The sequence below is a fragment of the Chrysoperla carnea genome, chromosome 4 (assembly GCF_905475395.1).
Source record: "Chrysoperla carnea chromosome 4, inChrCarn1.1, whole genome shotgun sequence".
Classification (NCBI taxonomy): Eukaryota; Metazoa; Arthropoda; class Insecta; order Neuroptera; family Chrysopidae; genus Chrysoperla; species Chrysoperla carnea.
Window position 1 is genome coordinate 15485043 of NC_058340.1, and position 18994 is coordinate 15504036.

The following is an 18994-nucleotide window of genomic DNA, read 5'->3' on the forward strand; positions in this document are numbered from 1 at the left end:
AAAATAATTCATTAAAATACATAAATAAATTACATTTTTTCATATAAAAAGTATAAAAAATGTATATATAGGGTAAAGCATTGTACCACAAGAACAATGGACCTTGGGCCATAGCAACTGTATGCAGATAAATAACCGAAAATTGTCAAGTAAAATAGTTATAAAATTTGTATGTGCAAAAAATAAAAAATTTTGTTTATACTGTTATTTTATTTACAAATTCACTATTGTGTTTGTGTTTTATAACAACATTATATCAAAATCAATTCTTATTGTCAGATATTTTGTTTTATTATATTTCAATTTTAAACGTAACGTAAAATGTTTAGGAGGAATAGGAGAAACAGACGCATCATCTTATACCTATGAGCTAAGCAACACACTGGACTGTACCTCCGATCTATGATTACAGCTAGACAAGTTTTTTGCCAACTTTTATAGATTAACATAAAGTGGACAAAAAGAAGTCTTATTCAATCAAAAAGTTAATCAAAAAAGTAGTAGGAGTAATTGTGCTACAAGGGAGGATTATGGTCAATGAAATACGTACTAATGACTATAATACCAAAATAAAAATAAATACAAACTACCATTTCCCAGACAAAACATTATAATTAAATGAGCTAGAAATAAAGCCAAACAGGCTTTACAAATAGGCATGGGCAAACGTAGCTTAAAGAAGTCCCTCTGAACTAACATGCGAGTAAGACAATGATAACCAAACCAGTGACAACCCAAAAATACTTGAAACGCATTTTAAAACTTATCACATATTAACACGTCTGAGCTAACTAGTAACACGTCTGAACTAGCTAGTCTGGATAAGAATCTGAAACAAATCGACAAATCCTGCAAAAATCTTAAATTTATCTGGATGCATTATTTAAATAAATATTGTAATCCTCTATCCTCAATCCTCTATCGTGTCAATGTTATGGTTTTCCCATAGACTGCTGGGTGAATACCAGGATATACCCTACAAAAGGCGGTCACCAACGCATCCTATCCGATTACGCCCATTTCCCCTTTTTATGAAACTTGATTTGATCTGTACGATCTTTGTATTGTGTAAAAGAGAACCAATAAATGAATTATTATTATCATTATTATTATGATTTCCATTGTTACATGTTAAAAAATGGTTTTAAAACTAAAATATATAAATTGTAGTTCAAGCCACGGCACTCTCCACTTTGTATGCAAATAAACAAAAAACTTTGTTACTTTAAAGCTTAATATTTATATGGTATAATATTATATAGGTACCAGTTTGCCGTTTCGTAAGGATATAACAAACAAATAGAAAGAAAGTTTAATTATTATCAAAGCTTTGTTCTTTTAATCCTTATAAAAATAAAAAATAAAAATTTATTAAGTATACAGTGAAACATATACGACAAAGATACGGCATGTAGCGTTTTAAAAATTATTTTTTTATCGAAATGATTCAAGTTAAATTATTATTTCTTTTAGATATCTGTAAAATCGGAACATACAAAATTTTTCTAAAAGATTAATAACATGCCCCCTGTGAGAATCGAACTCACGACCCCTGGTTTACAAGACCAGTGCTCTGCCTCTGAGCTAAGGAGGCTCCTTGTAATAATCTACTAATTATCGGAATTGATAAATAAATTTCAAGGTTACATTTTAATCTACATACATCATTTCATCTTCAAGTGATATTTAAAAAAATTATATTTCCATATTAAACATAAGACGAAAAATAAATTAATTAAATACAAGTACAAATACAAACCCCCGATAAATGCGATTTAATCCTTGGAAACCCATTTTTTGAAACTTAGCGATAAAATGTTCTCAATCGAGTCGGTTCGACTGTTTAGGGGCTACGATGCCACTGAGAAACACACAGACGCACAGATAAGCACTTTAAACTTATAACACTTCTTCGTAAATCAATTTCAAAGTGATGGTCAAGGACATCAGATGAGATGAAATGCTTCATTCATTTCCCTTTTCGAAATGAATTGAGCCAGGTTTATTTGACCATTCATTTCCATAGTAATTATTTATATGTTAAAGTTATATGTCATGCCTTTTCCAAACTGAATCGATTTTGAAGATCATCGCAAAATTTTTAGTTTTTTCGGGTTTGGAACAATATTCTTGCACTTGATTACCTTTCAAATGAAACCAAAAAAATGCCACAGACAGACACACACACATAAACCATTGATTTATAATAGGCTTTTGTCCTAAATTTGAAAAATTGGTTTATATGTTACATTAGTATCTGATTTACACCAAGAAAGTATTATTAAAAAAAAAACTATTTACCTTATGAATTGTGCATTTAAAAAAACCAATTCAAATTTAGTACTAAAACAGTGTAAAGTGTAATGGCGTCCTGTACGATGTCAATTTATGACATGTAATCATTTATGTATATGAATCTTTACAAGTATTTGTAAGTTATATGTGTTTGTATTTGTAAGCCTAGTAGCTTACATAGTCTTTCACATGATGTGACGTAGTACCATGAAAATACATATGATTTATGTTTGCTATCACGTGACTGGGAGCATAGGTTTATGAAAATTATTATCTAAAAATATTAATGATCCTTAAATTTTATTAAAATTAATTTTGTGTTTTGTTATCTACATGTTATGATTAATCATCATTATTAATCATAGACACTTTTATTCAACCGATTTATTCTTAATGGACAAAAGCCTATTATATAATAACTATTTATAAAACTAGATATAAAATAAACATATTTTTTGCACGTTAGATGTGTTTGGATCACAAGCTACTCATGGTTCTACGAACGTGGTTCTTTGTTGAACTCATAACTGCTATGAGTTCAAATATTCATTCTGCTATTGGCGTAATTAAGCTATTACGCCAAAAAATTAAGTCTCATCAAATTATGAAAAAGGGAGATAAGTGCTATAACGCCATAATCTTTGTTAGTTCCACATAAAAACTGAGTTTTAGAATAAAAAAAAAAGCCATTGAAGATTTTTTACTTTCTCAGTAATCCGTAGACTAGAGTCTCAGTAATCCGAAGACTAGATATTCCGATATCTTCGGTAATCTGAAAATTTTTTGTCTGCCATTTCACACTGGTTCCTACAACTGAGAGAGTATCATCACTTAAAAATGATATATGTAAATACAATTTATACATGCAAAACCCCTTCTAGAATCCGGATAATCGAGACTCTACTGTAAAACTTTTCTTATATATTTAAGCATACGGTTAAAGAAAATTGAAACTACAGAGCCCTAAAATGGAAATGAGAAAATAGTGGATACACAAAGATTCATGAGACAAACAAATTGTATATATAACATAAAAAATATTGTTTGAAAAAGAAGAAGTAGAAAAGAAAATGTATATAATATGTATAACAAACAGTTGTGAAAAATAAAAGGAAAGTCTTAGAAAATTATATCTGTATAGTATATAAAGTTAGTTGAGTTGTTTTTTAGTATTAGTTATACTTAATACTTATATATTAAAGTAAATAAGTATAAAGATTATTATTATTTAAAAATAAAAAGAACAGTATTGTTCTTATAAAAGTGAATATAATATTGAAATATTAGTGATGTCTGCTAGAAAATGGAACGAAATTTCATTCATGAAACGCAAGCCGCTTTTAAAATGAAAATTACCATAATGTATTTTATGTACCTTCCATTTATAAATTTATATTGTACTTATATTAATATTATATTTTATAATATTACTAGCAGTTATGCACCAACTTCGCTGGGCAATTTCAACTACTTCCTCTGCCCTCACTTGTATTTGCTTTTGTTCGGAACCCTAATTTTGTTAGAAATTAAACTATAGCCCATGTTGTTTGCTGACACTGTAGCATTCAATAGGCGAAATAATTTTTAAAATCGATTAAGTAATGAATTCCAAAATGATTGAAAGAAAATAATTGAATTTTCTTACAAACTTTCATCACTCTTCCTTAGGGCGAGAAATTAGTTATTTTAATAGTCTTTCTGCTATTCTAAGCGCAGCCGAATTCAACAAATCAGTGATCATTAAAATCGTCCCAGCCGTTCTTGAGTTATATAAGGTGTAACTAGCCCGACTTTATTTTATACATTAAGAGATACAATTAGTAGAAAATGGCATCATCTAATTTTAGAATCTAATTTTTTATCAAACGCTCCTAATTTAGCCCATCTTCTAGTCCATTCAACAATTTCCCACATGGCTAATAGCATTAGTGCTTTATGATCTTACAAGATTGCAAGTGTACTCGTTTTTTTGCAACATACAAAAATTTTAATCTAGATTCCAAAAAAAAAATATTTTTCCATAAATTAAGGATATCTGAATTAGGCTCAGAACAAATCTCCTGTTTTTCCGATGTCAATCAAAACTGTTACACGCAATATACACACACGTAACGAGAAAGCAAAAGTATTGAGCTTTATTTACACCAACAAATACTCGACCAAAATTCTTTCTCTGAATGAGTTGAATATTTCAAAATGAAAATTTTGACAAGAGAAAAGAGAAATCTTGACTTTTTTTTGCACAAAAACATTTTTACCAGATGGGATTTCATCTGTAGTTCATTCAATAAAAAAAACTTTTAACAAAAAGAAAACCGACTTCAAAAGAAAAATTTTTCCAAAACAAATTAAAATGCACTAAAAAGTAAACAAATAATGATAATATAATGGAGTTAAAATTATTGTTATTTTTGGAGTCGGTGTCAGCCAAGCTAATGTAGCAAACTGTTCTGTCAGATTTGTTTCCTTGGCTGCCACCGACTCCAAAAATAACAATAATTTTAACTCCATTATATTATCATTATTTGTTTACTTTTTAGTGCATTTTAATTTGTTTTGGAAAAATTTTTCTTTTGAAGTCGGTTTTCTTTTTGTTAAAAGTTTTTTTTATTTTGTGATTTTTAGTGAATCTGAAGTACACTAACTAATTTTTCACTAAAAAAAGAATCATCGAAGTGATATTGAGTTATTCGTCCTCTTGTCGAGCATACTTAATGAAAATTTAAGACTTTTATGATTTTGTCATGGATGGCGTTGTCAGAACTAGACCAAAATGAAATGGGACCAAATGGGAAGCACCAGCATTCAAACAGATAAAGAATCATCAAAATCGGTTCACCCAGTCAAAAGTTCTGCGGTAACAAACATAAAAAAAATAAAAAAAAAAAAAAAAATACAGTCGAATTGATAACCTCCTCCGTTTTTGTTTGAAGTCGGTTAAAAATTTGGCTAATAGCAGTAGTGTTTTATGATATCACAAGAGTGCAAGTATACTCTTGTATTTGTGTCTTCACTCTGTGTTTGCAACAAAAAAGCTTTGGTTATGCCCTCCAAATTTCAAAATCAAAAATGGAATTTTATCAAGCCTCAAAATGTTACAAATGAGTGCACTAACATATAAACGGAAGTAAAAAATCTGATGCTTTGGTAATGTGTCGAAGTAACAAGAATTGATATCATAATACTCTATAAAGAACAACTTGAGAGAAAAGGGTGTTATACAAACATAGAAAGATGATTATTAATATTAAACTTATGCAGTAAATGTTGCATAGGGTAATGCGTTTTACCTTGTATTCCTATGTTTGAGACAGAAATATGAAGACAACTGTACTTACTATAGTGAAGTAAATGAAAGAATGCAATGTATTCTGCCACCATGATTAATGATTGATTATCTGTAGATACTTAATGTTAAAATCGTTTAGTTCACTTTTATAGATTAGCATACATAGGGTAACGAAGTAAAAATGAAAAAAATAAATCCTATGCACCCTAATCAAGTCAAAAAGTTGAAGCTGTTACTGGACGGTCTGAGAAGAAGATGGCTTTAAGAGAAACTTGTAGATTTTTCAATGTTCCAATCACATACATTATACAGAGTGTCTTTTTAAGTTGATATATGCTTGAAACTCGATAAATAAATTTAATCGAGGAAAATGTTTCAACGAAAAATGTTAGTTTCATATGTACACTTCTTATACCGGCATCGAATTCGACCTAAGTTTTCAGGTTCAAATAAAACCACTATGTGTGTGTGTGTCCATCTATCTGTCTGTCTTTATGTCTGTGGTATCGTAGCCCGTAAAACGGATGAACCGATTTTGATATTTATTGTTTCGTTTAAAAGGTAATTGAATGAAGAGTGTTCTTAGCTATGTTTTAAGTTACAGTTTAGAATTAGAATTTACTTGTTCCGTACCCGAAACAACTAAAAAAGTAGGCGATAATCCTCAAAATTGGTTCAGTTTGAGAAGGCTCTAAGGATAAAGATAATGTGATGGAGAGTGTTCTTTGATATGTTTCAAGTTTGATATTTTGTCGGAGATTTTTGTAAGTTTCGTAAGTTTCACTTGTTGGTTCAGATATCCCAAAACTCTATCAATCGCACTCTAGTGTCATGAAATAGATTTATATAACACATTTCCATTCGTATTCTTTGACATTCGTGCATTCACTTACACGGATAGTTTATATTTTCAGAGAAAATATGACAAAACATTTAAAATGTGATCCAAGGTACAATACTCACCTGAACATATGCTAACATATATGACGTTTTAATTATATGCAGTTTTACAAAGTATAACATATAAACATTGTATTGTTCAAATGAATTTGAGTGTATTAGGCATTACGCACTAATGCCTATTTCATCACTTCTTAAGAGTATAAAGTAGAGTACCTACTCTATCCACTAGATAGGTAGGTAGGCAGGTAGGTAGGTATTCTACATATAGTATATAATACTACATACACTTGATGATAATATTTTAAGTTATTAATGTTGAACAAAAAACAATAACAAAACATGAAACATAATAATTATAACATCATGATGTTAGGCTGTACAACACAAACAGTATAGTTACAATATTACCAACATAAATCATCAACTTTAAGAGGTATTATACAGGTGTTTTTAATTTAAGGGGATTTCGCTCAATTGTGGATCCTCCCATTAGGCATGATGGGCATGCCCATCACCTAATAGACTTATGATTTCATAAAATTTAAAAAAAAATAATGAATCGCTTAAAGAGTTAGTGTTTTGTTCCTAATTTCATACTAAACCCCTATCTGATAATCTTTTGGGGAAAAATGTTTGGTTAATTATCATTCAGAAATTTATATTACCGGTTAATTAACCAAATAACTTACCGGTAAATAACTAGACAATTGTCCTGTCGAATCAACGAATCAATAAGCAATAGTAACAGACTGCCTATGGATGACATCTACTCAGATAGCCAGTCTATATTTAAATGCATGGTATCTAAGGTGACAGCATTGGGATGAGTTGTCGAGAAGCACTATTATGGATATGCCATGGTAGAGTCTGTTTTAACTGGATCCCAAGCCATAGAAAAGCTTGCAGCAGAAAATAATACACCGCAACTATCGATCAAACTAAAAGTTTTTGTTGGTAAAAACACTAACCAATGATTATGGCAGGATACAGATATTTTATTGCTAATACTTTTCTCAAAAATCTTTTCCAAAGATCGACACCTTACAAAGAGACTACTGGAATCATAAACAAAAGGCTAAACCAACCCACTAAGACTAACCTAATAGATTACAACGTCTGGTTGAAATGAAATTTTTAATTATCGGAATCATTATACTAAACTTTTAGGTCGCGATCCACCTCAAGAAAAAGAATATAGGAGAAAGAAAAAAGGACGCTAGGGATCCAGCACTGGTAACCGAGCCATTCAACCTAAAATAAGCGTACCTCATATAGAAAACTTTATTTATTAGCCCCTATTCAGGACCTGGAAAAAGCCTTTCATAAGTTTTCATATGACTAACCAGCCAATAACAAAATACATTAAGTTAGGATCAGAAAAATGTTAGCAAATTGTAAAACTACATGCGTTCCTTCTGGGATATCCTTTCAGAAGCCAGTGCCATCCCTGCTGGTAGAGCAAACATAGATAAAAGCAGAACAAATTGTTTTCCTTCTACACGCACAATTTATAAATGTAATTTAAGATTATTAAATGAACAATAGTACTTTTTACGTTTCCTTCCGGTCCACGAGATATTTAGTTTTTTACAAATCATCGTATTTTATTTAAAAAATGTTAAATTATGTATTTTTATTTTTAATTTTTTTAAGATTACGTCTCAATAACTGATTTCGAAGAATCGATAAGGTGAAAGAAAATTGTTACACGGCAAAGCACTTAAGAAACAGCCTATATAACTTTCTTTTTATGCACATGCCCATACATATAAATTATAATATGTTAAAAAGTTGAAGGTGTTTTTATCTATTCAGTTTAACTATTCTACCAAAATGTTTGAGATGAGGAAAGGAAAGAAGGAAAAATAATAATAAAAAGGTAAAATAAATATAAGCATCACAGATTATAAGCTTTCTATGTGATAATATATTCCTCATATGTGTTAAAAGATAAAACTCACTCTGTTAATAATTATTATCTCATAGTTATGCTTTTTTATATTATTTTTGCTTTTAAGATTTTTTTTTTAGCCCAGGAAAATAATAGGAAAAAAGTGCGCTTGGATCGGAAAAAATCCAGCTAAAATAGTCAATAGTTATTATGTTCTATTTGGAATTTATAATAAAACGGCCAATACGGAATCTCATTTTCGAAAAGTTTCCTCATAGCTAATAAACCACGAACCTATAGTCCGTTAAATTCCGTTTTTTTTCAACCATTTAAAGGATTTTAGACTTGTGGTTGAAATTATTTGTACCTGATTTTCAATTTTGATGATAAATTTTGTTATAACTTCATGAAAAACAAGAATTAAATTTTTCGATATCTGCCTTGGTTTTTGAAATATTCAAAGCTAAATAATTAAACAAATTAATTATGTCATACATCGAAAAATTGTAATCTTACTTGTCAAGTTATAACATAATTCACCATCAAAATTGAAAATATATATTTTTAATTTGTGTCCTCACTACCGTGCTCATACATCTTTAATTAGTAAGGTTCTAAAAACCATTATTTTACAAGATATACTACCCAAAAGTTGCTTCTCATGGTTTTATAGTTTGTTGAAAAATCTTCTTATTTTACTTGGCTATTTAGTTTTTTTATCTTTGAATTATTGCCACGTGTTTTTTGGAGTGGCAAATCATTTTTGATTTGTCATTTGAAAAGTAATTAATCTTTTATATTGATTTTGGGTTGATTTTTTCATTAACACACAGAAGTTTTTAAAAAATAAAAATAATTTTTTGTCAATTACCTCAATACATGCTACAAGTGTTTTTTAATTATATGTCAAAAAAAAAATTTTTTTCTGTTTATGATTATTCTTAATTTACATACGAAATGAAAATAGCAATTATTTTTGATTTATTTATTTGACTAGTCATTCATTTCAATGCCTACATAATATTTTTTGTATTTTTTAATGGTCTATAAAACACGGTATAAGTATAAGATCAATCTTCACCTATCTCATAACTAGATGAGACATATTTTTAATGAAATTTTATTGATTTTTAAATACTCCTATCATAGTTTTCCTATCGAAATGTATTCATGACTATTTAAAATTAAATTAATTTAATCAATTTTTCCCATGAAGCTATTTTCTCAGGAAAGCGTATTTCATAATTTTCGTAATTAAATTATCTTTCTTCTGATAACAATTTCGATTGATTAACAGATCGGTGTAGTTACCTTTATTGACTTATCTATTCATATGGTCTGTTACAGATATACACCGATCTGTTAACCAATCGAAATTGGTAGCAGAAAAAATATAATTTAATTACGAAAATAATAGTATAGGCAAGCCTGAAAAAAAACCGTTCATGTAAAAAATTGGTTCAAGTTAATTTAATTGAAAATAGAAATGAACACTTTTCGATAGAAAAACTATAAAAGGAGTGTTTAAAAATCAATAATATTTCATAAAAAATATGTCTCATCTGGTCAGCTATGTCAATTATGGTGGAGGCTTCGGGAAATTGGCTCTCAAAAAAAATTTTTACAAGTATTTATTGCAAAATTGGACTTAATTGTTTAGTACTTCACTTAAAGTTTTGAAATTTTATATCCTATACATATGAAATATATATCAAGGTATACTAAATTTATTCCAAGTTTGTTATACCCTGTGCATTTGAAATATATATATCAAAGTATACTTAGTATAGTCCTAAGTTTGTTACGCTTAAAAATATTAATGCTACGAACAAAATTTTGGTATGGTTGTTCATAAAATCACCTAATTAGTTCATTTCCGGTTGTCTGTCTGGCCGAGGGAACGATAACCAAAAAAAGAAAAGTAAAATCAAGATGAAATTTTTATAGCGTGTTCAGGAAGTAAAAAGTGAGTTTGAGTTCTTATGTTCGTAAGACTCTTCTTCTAGAGATCTATCAGCGGTTCAGAGATATAACCGGTTTAATGATATAACAAAAATTCAAATGTAAAAATTCATCTAACGGCTTAGAGATGTAACAAAAGTTCAAATGTAAACATTTTCCTTATAAAAAAATAAAAAACTGTTTTCACTGATTACCCATGATAGCTCAAATTAGGCTAAACTTTGGTGTCCAATTTCTTCGAAACCATAAAAGATAGGGAGTTGAAAATTTGCAAGTAGCTTCATCTATCAATCTTGTGAAATATACTCGAAAAACAGATAAAAAATTCTAGAAAATTATTTCGAAAATTTACGAAAAAAAAATAGAAATTTAAACTCTTAAACTCTTCTAATTTATAAAAAATAATGCATGCACTGATATTCAAGACTTTCTATACAGGGTATTTCAGTAACTAACTCAGTCAATTATTTGTTTTCATTTGTTTATACTGACTGTGTATATCATATAAAATTCGAGATTCAATTTCTAATAAAACGAATGTTGGAAGCAGGCTTACTCAAGCGAATTTTTGAATCTTTGAGAAAAATAAGTCATTTTTCTCTTTTAGTTTTTGTTAGATAGGTGAGACTCACACAGTGTTTTTAATTTAAATTTGAAGAAAACATTTCATCCTTGATATTTCATCTATTGAATTTGGAAAGTACGAAATTTTAAATGCTAGGTTAGATTAGGTTAGGTTATATTTTATGTCCACGAAGACACACTTAGGATATAGAGCCTATTGTGATACCATATATGTGTTTTACCACCTTTTCGCTGATAATTTCATTTATCAGCTCCTCAATTTCAGAGGCTGAGTGTACCTCCTTCATGCATATACCATACAGTACACTAGCCCATCACAACTATTAATTAAATTAATTTAGTTGTGACGACGGGAATCGAACCCGCTATCCTAACCATACCGCGTACGGAATTGGTTACGTCTTAACCAACTGAGCTAATAGGGCGACAATTTATAACTTTTTTCAATTTTCCAATTTCGAATTTTTGGATCCATTTGCGTTATGAGAATAACGAGAACAACCATATGAAACAAAAATGTACTATTACCAAAATTCTCCGTGTAGAATTTTCAAAAGATATTAAAAACGAAGAAAACGATGTTTAATTAACAAAAGATTGTTAAAAATCTTCGCTATATAAACAATATACCTATATGGTTAAAATGTTCCTATAATATAAATTCCTCCTTAAAGATATGCAATGGGAAAAACCATGGGGGAATAATATAAACGCGAAAAATAATAATATATACAGACAATAGTTGACACAGGGTGCGCGTCGCGACGCTATTATAATAGTACCGCCTCTTCAACCAATCAAATAATATTTAGGGCGGTCGTTATTGGGTAGTAAGGACGCGTTGCATGCCTTTAACTGTCAGTTGTTAGACGAATTCAAAAATAATCACTTGTTTTTTTTATTTATTATTAAATCAAATTTTATAAATATAATATGTGTACTTTTTAAACGAAGTAAAAACAGTGAAGTTTTCTTGAAGTGACTTTATTTTTCTTGGTGACCTTATTTAATTTGATAATTATATTATTGAAATGGCTGGTCCATTTTTATCACCTTTACCTGGTGATTTATTAACGGAATATATGTTCGGACGACGACGTCAGCGTCGTAATCGTACCACATTTACACCACAACAATTACAAGAATTGGAATCGTTATTTCAAAAGACACATTATCCTGATGTATTTTTACGTGAAGAAGTTGCGTTACGTATTAGCTTGTCAGAAGCACGTGTACAAGTATGTATATTTTTTATGTTTACTAACACTAGGAAGTATATTTCGCGATAAATAGCGTCTCTGTATGTCTCAGGAAATGAGGGCTGGTTTTTTTTTTCTTGGTTCTACTGTCTCAAAACAATTATTAAATAGATAATTGTTTTTCTTAAAGTAGTTCGGCTGTTTGAGCAAGTACGGTGATTGTTCCTTTTTTTCGGTAAATAATAGTTCATAGTCCCTTGATCACAATAATCACAGTTTTGAGGCCTCTTGCGGGCAAAATTTTACTTGACTTTTAACACAGTACCTTATGGAAGAACTCAAAATAATGTTAATTGTACAAAAATTAATCGGTGAATGAATTTCAACAAAAAAGTTTTCAGCATGAAAAAAATTTATCACAGATTCTGTTCATGCAAAAAAAAAACATTACCTTACGGCGCTTTCCAAAAGGAAAACATCAAAAACTTTGGTTTTTGACGTTTAAATATAAAAAATTAGTCAAATTGATGTATAAATTTTATCTTTAAACATATTTTTAAAGCATTAAAAAACATTTACGTGATACAAATATTATTTTTATTCATAATTTTATTTATAACTTAGATTTAAATTCAATGAATATAAATTAGTTGCTAACTTGACTAGTCATGTGACGGCCGAACTACTTTAACAGAAGACTATTAATTTAGCAAACATTTGATTCCCACCTTGATATATTTAGCTATTTATCTATTTTAATAACTTGTTAATGTATTTCTAGTAAGTAAAAGCATATAATTGAATTTTTAAAGCCACTAATTACTTTTAAAACTAAACTAAATTTCTTTAATAAATGAATTTTCCCAGCGCTTCCACCAATTGTATCAGATTATTTTATATACGTACATATAGCCATCAGGTTTCTAAGACATTAAGGCCACTTCTGTCTTATTAAGTAAGTCTGGATAATATTAAAGACGTTCAAAATAAATGGGCAAAATGATCCAAATTTTGGAGGCTAACTTGCACGCTGTCTGTAGAACGGAGCGGCTAATCAATCCAATTCCTGTAAATTTGTTCTAAATTTTTATTCGATTTTTTGATTTATATGAGAATATATTTAAAGCTTCACTTCAGAAAATTTGTCTATAATCAACAAAAATCTATTTAAATTTTGAATCTATGTATGGTAAATTTAGATAAAAGTTGTTTAAGTTCCTGAAATGTGCTTTCTTATTAAATCATGTTAAATATCCAAATTTAAGCAATTAAAATTTTATCCAAACTAAAACAAAACGAAAAATGTACGTCTTTTAAAACAAGAAACATGCTCTCGTACTTCGAAACTATTGAGCATAAAACTTCACAAATTATTTTGTATTTGTGTATTTTGTTCTTTTGTATAGAATCTGTTGGGTTTTCAAAAAAAGTGTTTCGGGCAAAAGTTTGTAATTGCGCTAAAAAATATTTTTGTGGTTTCGTTCTTTCTCTTACAGTGTGTTGAATATAGAGAGCCAATTTTTCGAAAACTGTTAGATATGAAGTAAAAATTTAAATTATAGAAATATTTCTTCTTAAAAGCATATAGATACATTTATGAATACACTAAAGATCTTTCGGCGTACCTCCTTAACTTTTATTATTAAATAATATTATTTTTTATTATTAAAAATAAATAATAAATTGTTTACTAAAATCAAAGAATAAAAACATATCATAAAATTAGTAATAACATGCTCTCGTTTGCTGAAAGTAGGTATTCAAGTTTGTTTTACTATAATCTCTTTAAAATATATTTTTCTTAATTTAATTATACAAGACATGTCAAACTTTATTATGACAATGCTATTAATTTTTTTATATTACATAGTGGGCGTTTTTGAGAAAATTTTAATCCTTATTAATTCTTATTTATGAAGATTTGTTTATTTCCTGTAAGTAAATTTTGTATAAATTTTTTTTAAAAAAACTCCAAAATTATTCTTCTTCTAAAAATTTTTTGGGGACCCCTTTAAAATCTTCGAGACTGTTTATATTGCTTCTGAAATACAGGTTCTCTATTGCTGTATTGATTTAGACCACAAGGAGTTATTTGCAACATATTACAAACAGGAAAGAAATTTTTTTATTTGATCAAACATTAAAGCTTTATTGAAGTATAAACTCTTTCAATTTTGTCGATTGGAGACTTCTATATACCCAAGCTTCCTATCCAATCATACAAAAAGTGGAAAAATGAAACACACTAAATTGATTAATTTAAGCTACTGGAATGATATGAAGGTGAAGTTTTAATAAAAGCAAAACGATTGATTTTCTACAACAAAGGAAAAGTTCTCTATAACAAAGAGAAATTAAAACTTGGTCTTCTTCTACAATTTTCAGCGAATGCATTAGATTTAGAAAAAAATGATACGAGTATGCCATTGTTATTTTATAAAGAATAACATTTGTTGTATCTCCTAATTTTACGATCACGAATTTTCGACAACCCTTAATAGAGCTCAAATTCGAACTCTTCGTAAGGTATACCCCTTCAAGTCGAAGAATTTTTTTCGGGACGTTTTTCAAAAAACTTTTTGTCAAAGAAGAATTTTACTGGGGAGATTACAATGTGGCACCCAACATAGTCGTTTTAATCGATTTAGTTGCCTTTTCCATTTTTTTTTAAAAAGTTGGAATTTTTTACTATAAATTTATCTTTTACAGCTGACAAAGTCGTGGGTATCTCTCTAATTAGATTTATTTTTTCGCAAATTTTATTTAATTGACAAAAAAATTTTTAAATAAACTTGTTTCCTATTAATTTGGAATTATCGTAATGTACGTATTTACTAATAAAAAATTTGTTTTTAAATAATTTAACGCTTATAGCAATAAAAATTAATGTTTTGGAACGAATTCAATTAATTTTTAGATAACTATAGCAAAAAATATTACAAGTTGTTAAAAAAGAATTAATTATGATGCCAAACTATAATAAAAACACAAATTTTAATAAAATTAATAACATAGCAAATAAATAAATTTAAAAAAAACATTTGTGCCAAAAAACAAATACCAAAACTTATAATCACAATTCATAAAAATATATAAATTACTGAATCAAAAATAAATTCAATTAAAATTAATTTGTATATGTACAGAATGATTCAGTTACACTTTAAATAGTAAATCCGTCATAGACTCATAGTATCTTACATATGGGTAACCTGAGATATTAGGTAACCAGAAGAAAGTTCTTCTAGAGACCTTCCTGGCAGATTAGCTGGTAAAATGACGCATAAACATACGTGGGAGATTGGTGCTTTGATACTTTAACCACTGTCATAAATTTCGTGAGGGGAATGGATCTATCCGCCACTTTGAACCAAATTTCTTCCACCTACCTGAAATGAGAGAGATGATATTATACGGCGTATAATATACGCCCTTAAATTTTTCCCAAAATCATGACTTTTAGGAAGGGAGGTGGGCATAGTTTGGTGCAAAGAGGCAAATAGGTTCACCGCTCTCCGTCTATTCCGCCTCATATTTACCTGAACTTTGCCTCATATTTATTTCAATTTGGGAGGAGGGTACCGTCCGCTTGATTGGAACTACGAGTTCGAGTCATGGTGTTGTACGGGAGATAAGGCTCTCAGGATATGCTAGTGTTGTGCAAAGTAAGGAAAGTAAACAAAAGCAATTCGGTTGAAATAAATTAACTGTCCCCATTTTAATAAATTGATTAGCTGAAGAGAATTGATTAAATGAAATTTTTAAATTTCCAAATTGTTTACATATTTTGTTTTAAATCATTGCAGGTATGGTTTCAAAATCGTCGTGCGAAATGGCGTAAACAAGCTCGACTTCAGTTACTTCAAGATGCATGGCGTATGCGTTGCTTAGGTTTAGCTGCACCACCTTTACTTTTATCAGGAGGTGGTCGTGGTGGTACACCAGAATCCGCTCAACAATCCTTATCGGCTCAGTCAAATGGCGCAAATAACACGAATCATGTTGAATCGTCAACACGTAGTGGAAGTGTTTCTCCAATTACAACATCAAGCAGTAATAGCACAACATACTCACTGTCAACCTCAGCAAACAACCATCACCACCATCATCATCATCATCAAGCTCCCCCACCTTCTGGTGATTGTGGTTGTGGATCACCACCGATAACGTCCAATAATAATGATGATAGTAGTCATGTAACTGATTTATCAATTCATCGACATCATTATACGCCATCTGGACGAAATTCGGCATCACCACCGATATCTGATTCACCAGTGAGTTCACCAGAAATTGATCCCGGTGATCAAACACAGAATTTGCCATTAATGATGACCACACAACAAGCTTCGTCACAATCATCGCCACCCATACAACAATCCTCATTAATTAATAATAATTTAGCAACACGGCCACAAATTTTCCATTCCAAAGAAAATAGTAATAATATGATACTTAATGACTGAAATAATTACATTTTTACGTAAATAAAATAATGTATGAGCTTGGCAACTTGTTTGACTTATCGGCTTTATTAAATATCTCTGTTCCTTTCAATGAAAAAAGAAACATTTCTATCGCCATTATTTTAGATTTGGAAATAAAATATGGGTATCCAGTTATTCTTACATTTTGTGGCTTATTTATTTAATTATGTGTTTACTTAATCTAAAACGTTCATAGTTTGACTATATAAAAAATATTCAGTTTTCTGCATTTAAAGTAGCACGAGCACCAAGGCAATAATAGATTTAGGGTTGAAATTATTTGTACGTTAATTTCAACTTTGATGATGAATTTTATTCTATATATAGGCTTCATGAATATAGACGAAAAATAAGAATAAAAAGTCGGTGTCGGACAAGCTAATGTAGCAAACTGTTCTGTCAGAGTTGTTTCCTCGGCTGATACCGACTCCAAAAATAACAATAATTTCAACTACATTATATTATCGTTATTTTTTTACTTTTTAGTGCATATTAATTTGTTTTGAAATAGTTTTTCTTTTGAAGTCGGTTTTCTTTTTGTTAAAAGTTTTTTTTATTAAGTAATTTATTTATTTAAATAATCAGGCAACCCTCCCTAAAATTTTCAGAATTGATTTAGAACTAGAGCAACTTGATATAAAAAAAAAACATGCTTTTATTTAAAATTGCCTTATGGTGCTCGTATATATCCTTAACAGATGTAATCTAATCTAAATTACTTGGTTATGCAAGATTTTAAATAAAAGTAGGTACGTTGGAAAATATTACCCGTATCTTTCAAAATTAACGATTTTATCTCACCAACGCTCATACATTTTTTAATCAAGCTATTACGCAAATTAATTTTAATTACGGATATATTTTTTCCAAAATTTTCGATCATAGAAATAAAATTATTATGATTGATCATTTTGGGTGAAAACCCAACCTCATCTAAATAAATTTCATATTTATTTGGGAAATCCTGGGATGAATGTTTAGCATGAAATTTTTTTTCTATTAGAAATAATTATAATGTATTGTAATATTGAATGAACTAATTAGATCTTCTGGGATAGTGAATGAAAATAAAAGAATCTTCTCAATGTTGGATTAAGTCCTTAAACATTATTTTTTGGTTGGCTATGAGGTTAGTAACTAAACAAATCGATTAACGGTCTTGTACAGCTCTATGGATAAAGTTAGTGTTCCGTATCGACATTTGAACAATACACTGATGTTAGAAAATAAAAAAATTCTCAAAATTAAATAATATAATTATTGAAAACTTATCTCGCTAATGCTGCATCAAATCGAAATACTTCTCCACTGAGAATTTTATTATTTACATCACTACTAATTTCGGGAGTAAAACGTAAAACCATACCAATTCGAGTAGCAAAGTTTTCTTATCTTTTAATCGAATTAGGTGTAAACTAAAAGCTCTAGTTGAATCCAAACAACAAAACCAATTACTCATAAGAGGCTTGCGTCTAAAAAAAATTTTTTTTTTCATTCATTGTGTAAATATTTATTAATTTTTGAATTTAATCTATAAATAGTTAAACACTTATCGCTAAATTTGTATAAACTTTTAATTTTAAGAATATTATTTATTTCATAATCGAGACAATTTTAAAAACTTATAAATGTTTTAAAAAAGAATAATGAATATTATTAAATATTTAGAAATAATAACTTAATAAAAAAAATTTTATTTAAAAAATAATAAAAATAATTTAACAAAATTATAATATCAGTGTTTTATTTTATCAATTTAATAATTTGAATAAAAATGCATTGAACTTTGAACAGTTTTTAGGCTTTTTGACTAGATTTGAGTATATCTGCGTCTCAATCTATTGCTCGTAAGCTATTGAAATTCTGTATTTTTAACCCCCGACTAAAAGAAGGGGTGTTATAAGTTAATCGTGTTTGTGTATATGTGTGTCTATCTATGCCATTTTGATTTTGATTTTTTTCGAAAAGTATTTTGTTCGAAAAGTGTTGCAGTAGTCCGGTACGTCCTCAATAGTTTGACACGTCCAGTAATTCGAACACGTTTTGTCTGCTCTTTCCATATCGCCCCCTACGCTTTTGAGGCTTTCAGAGTACAATCACTAAAATATATATAAGTACATAACTAACAATACCCTACATTAAGTTAGTACGAGGGCCAAGGCAAGTTTAGACTTGTAGTTGAAATTATTTGTACCTTATTTCCAACTTTGATGATGAATTTTGTCTGTAAGTGAACCTAATGTTTTGAATGTAGACGAAAAATAAGAATACAATTTTGCGATATCTTCCTTGATTTTCGAAATATCTAAAGCTAAATAACTAAACAAATTTTCAATTTTCGATATTTTGAAAATTATTTCAGGTATCGAAAAATTTTATTATT

At 29.0% G+C, this 18994-nt stretch overlaps 1 protein-coding gene and 1 non-coding gene across 2 annotated transcripts; one reads left to right on the forward strand and one right to left on the reverse strand.

Annotated features, from left to right (window-relative positions):
* Positions 1–1522: 1522 nt before the first annotated feature.
* Trnat-ugu lies at positions 1523–1594 on the reverse strand. The gene has a single exon. It is a non-coding gene; the product is annotated as a tRNA-Thr (tRNA).
* A 10362-nt stretch (positions 1595–11956) lies between these two features.
* LOC123297882 (dorsal root ganglia homeobox protein) lies at positions 11957–16590 on the forward strand. The gene is made up of 2 exons (XM_044879695.1): positions 11957–12163; positions 15931–16590. Exons 1-2 carry the CDS (start codon positions 11957–11959, stop codon positions 16588–16590), a joined length of 867 nt encoding a protein of 288 aa, XP_044735630.1.
* The last annotated feature ends 2404 nt before the right edge of the window (positions 16591–18994 follow it).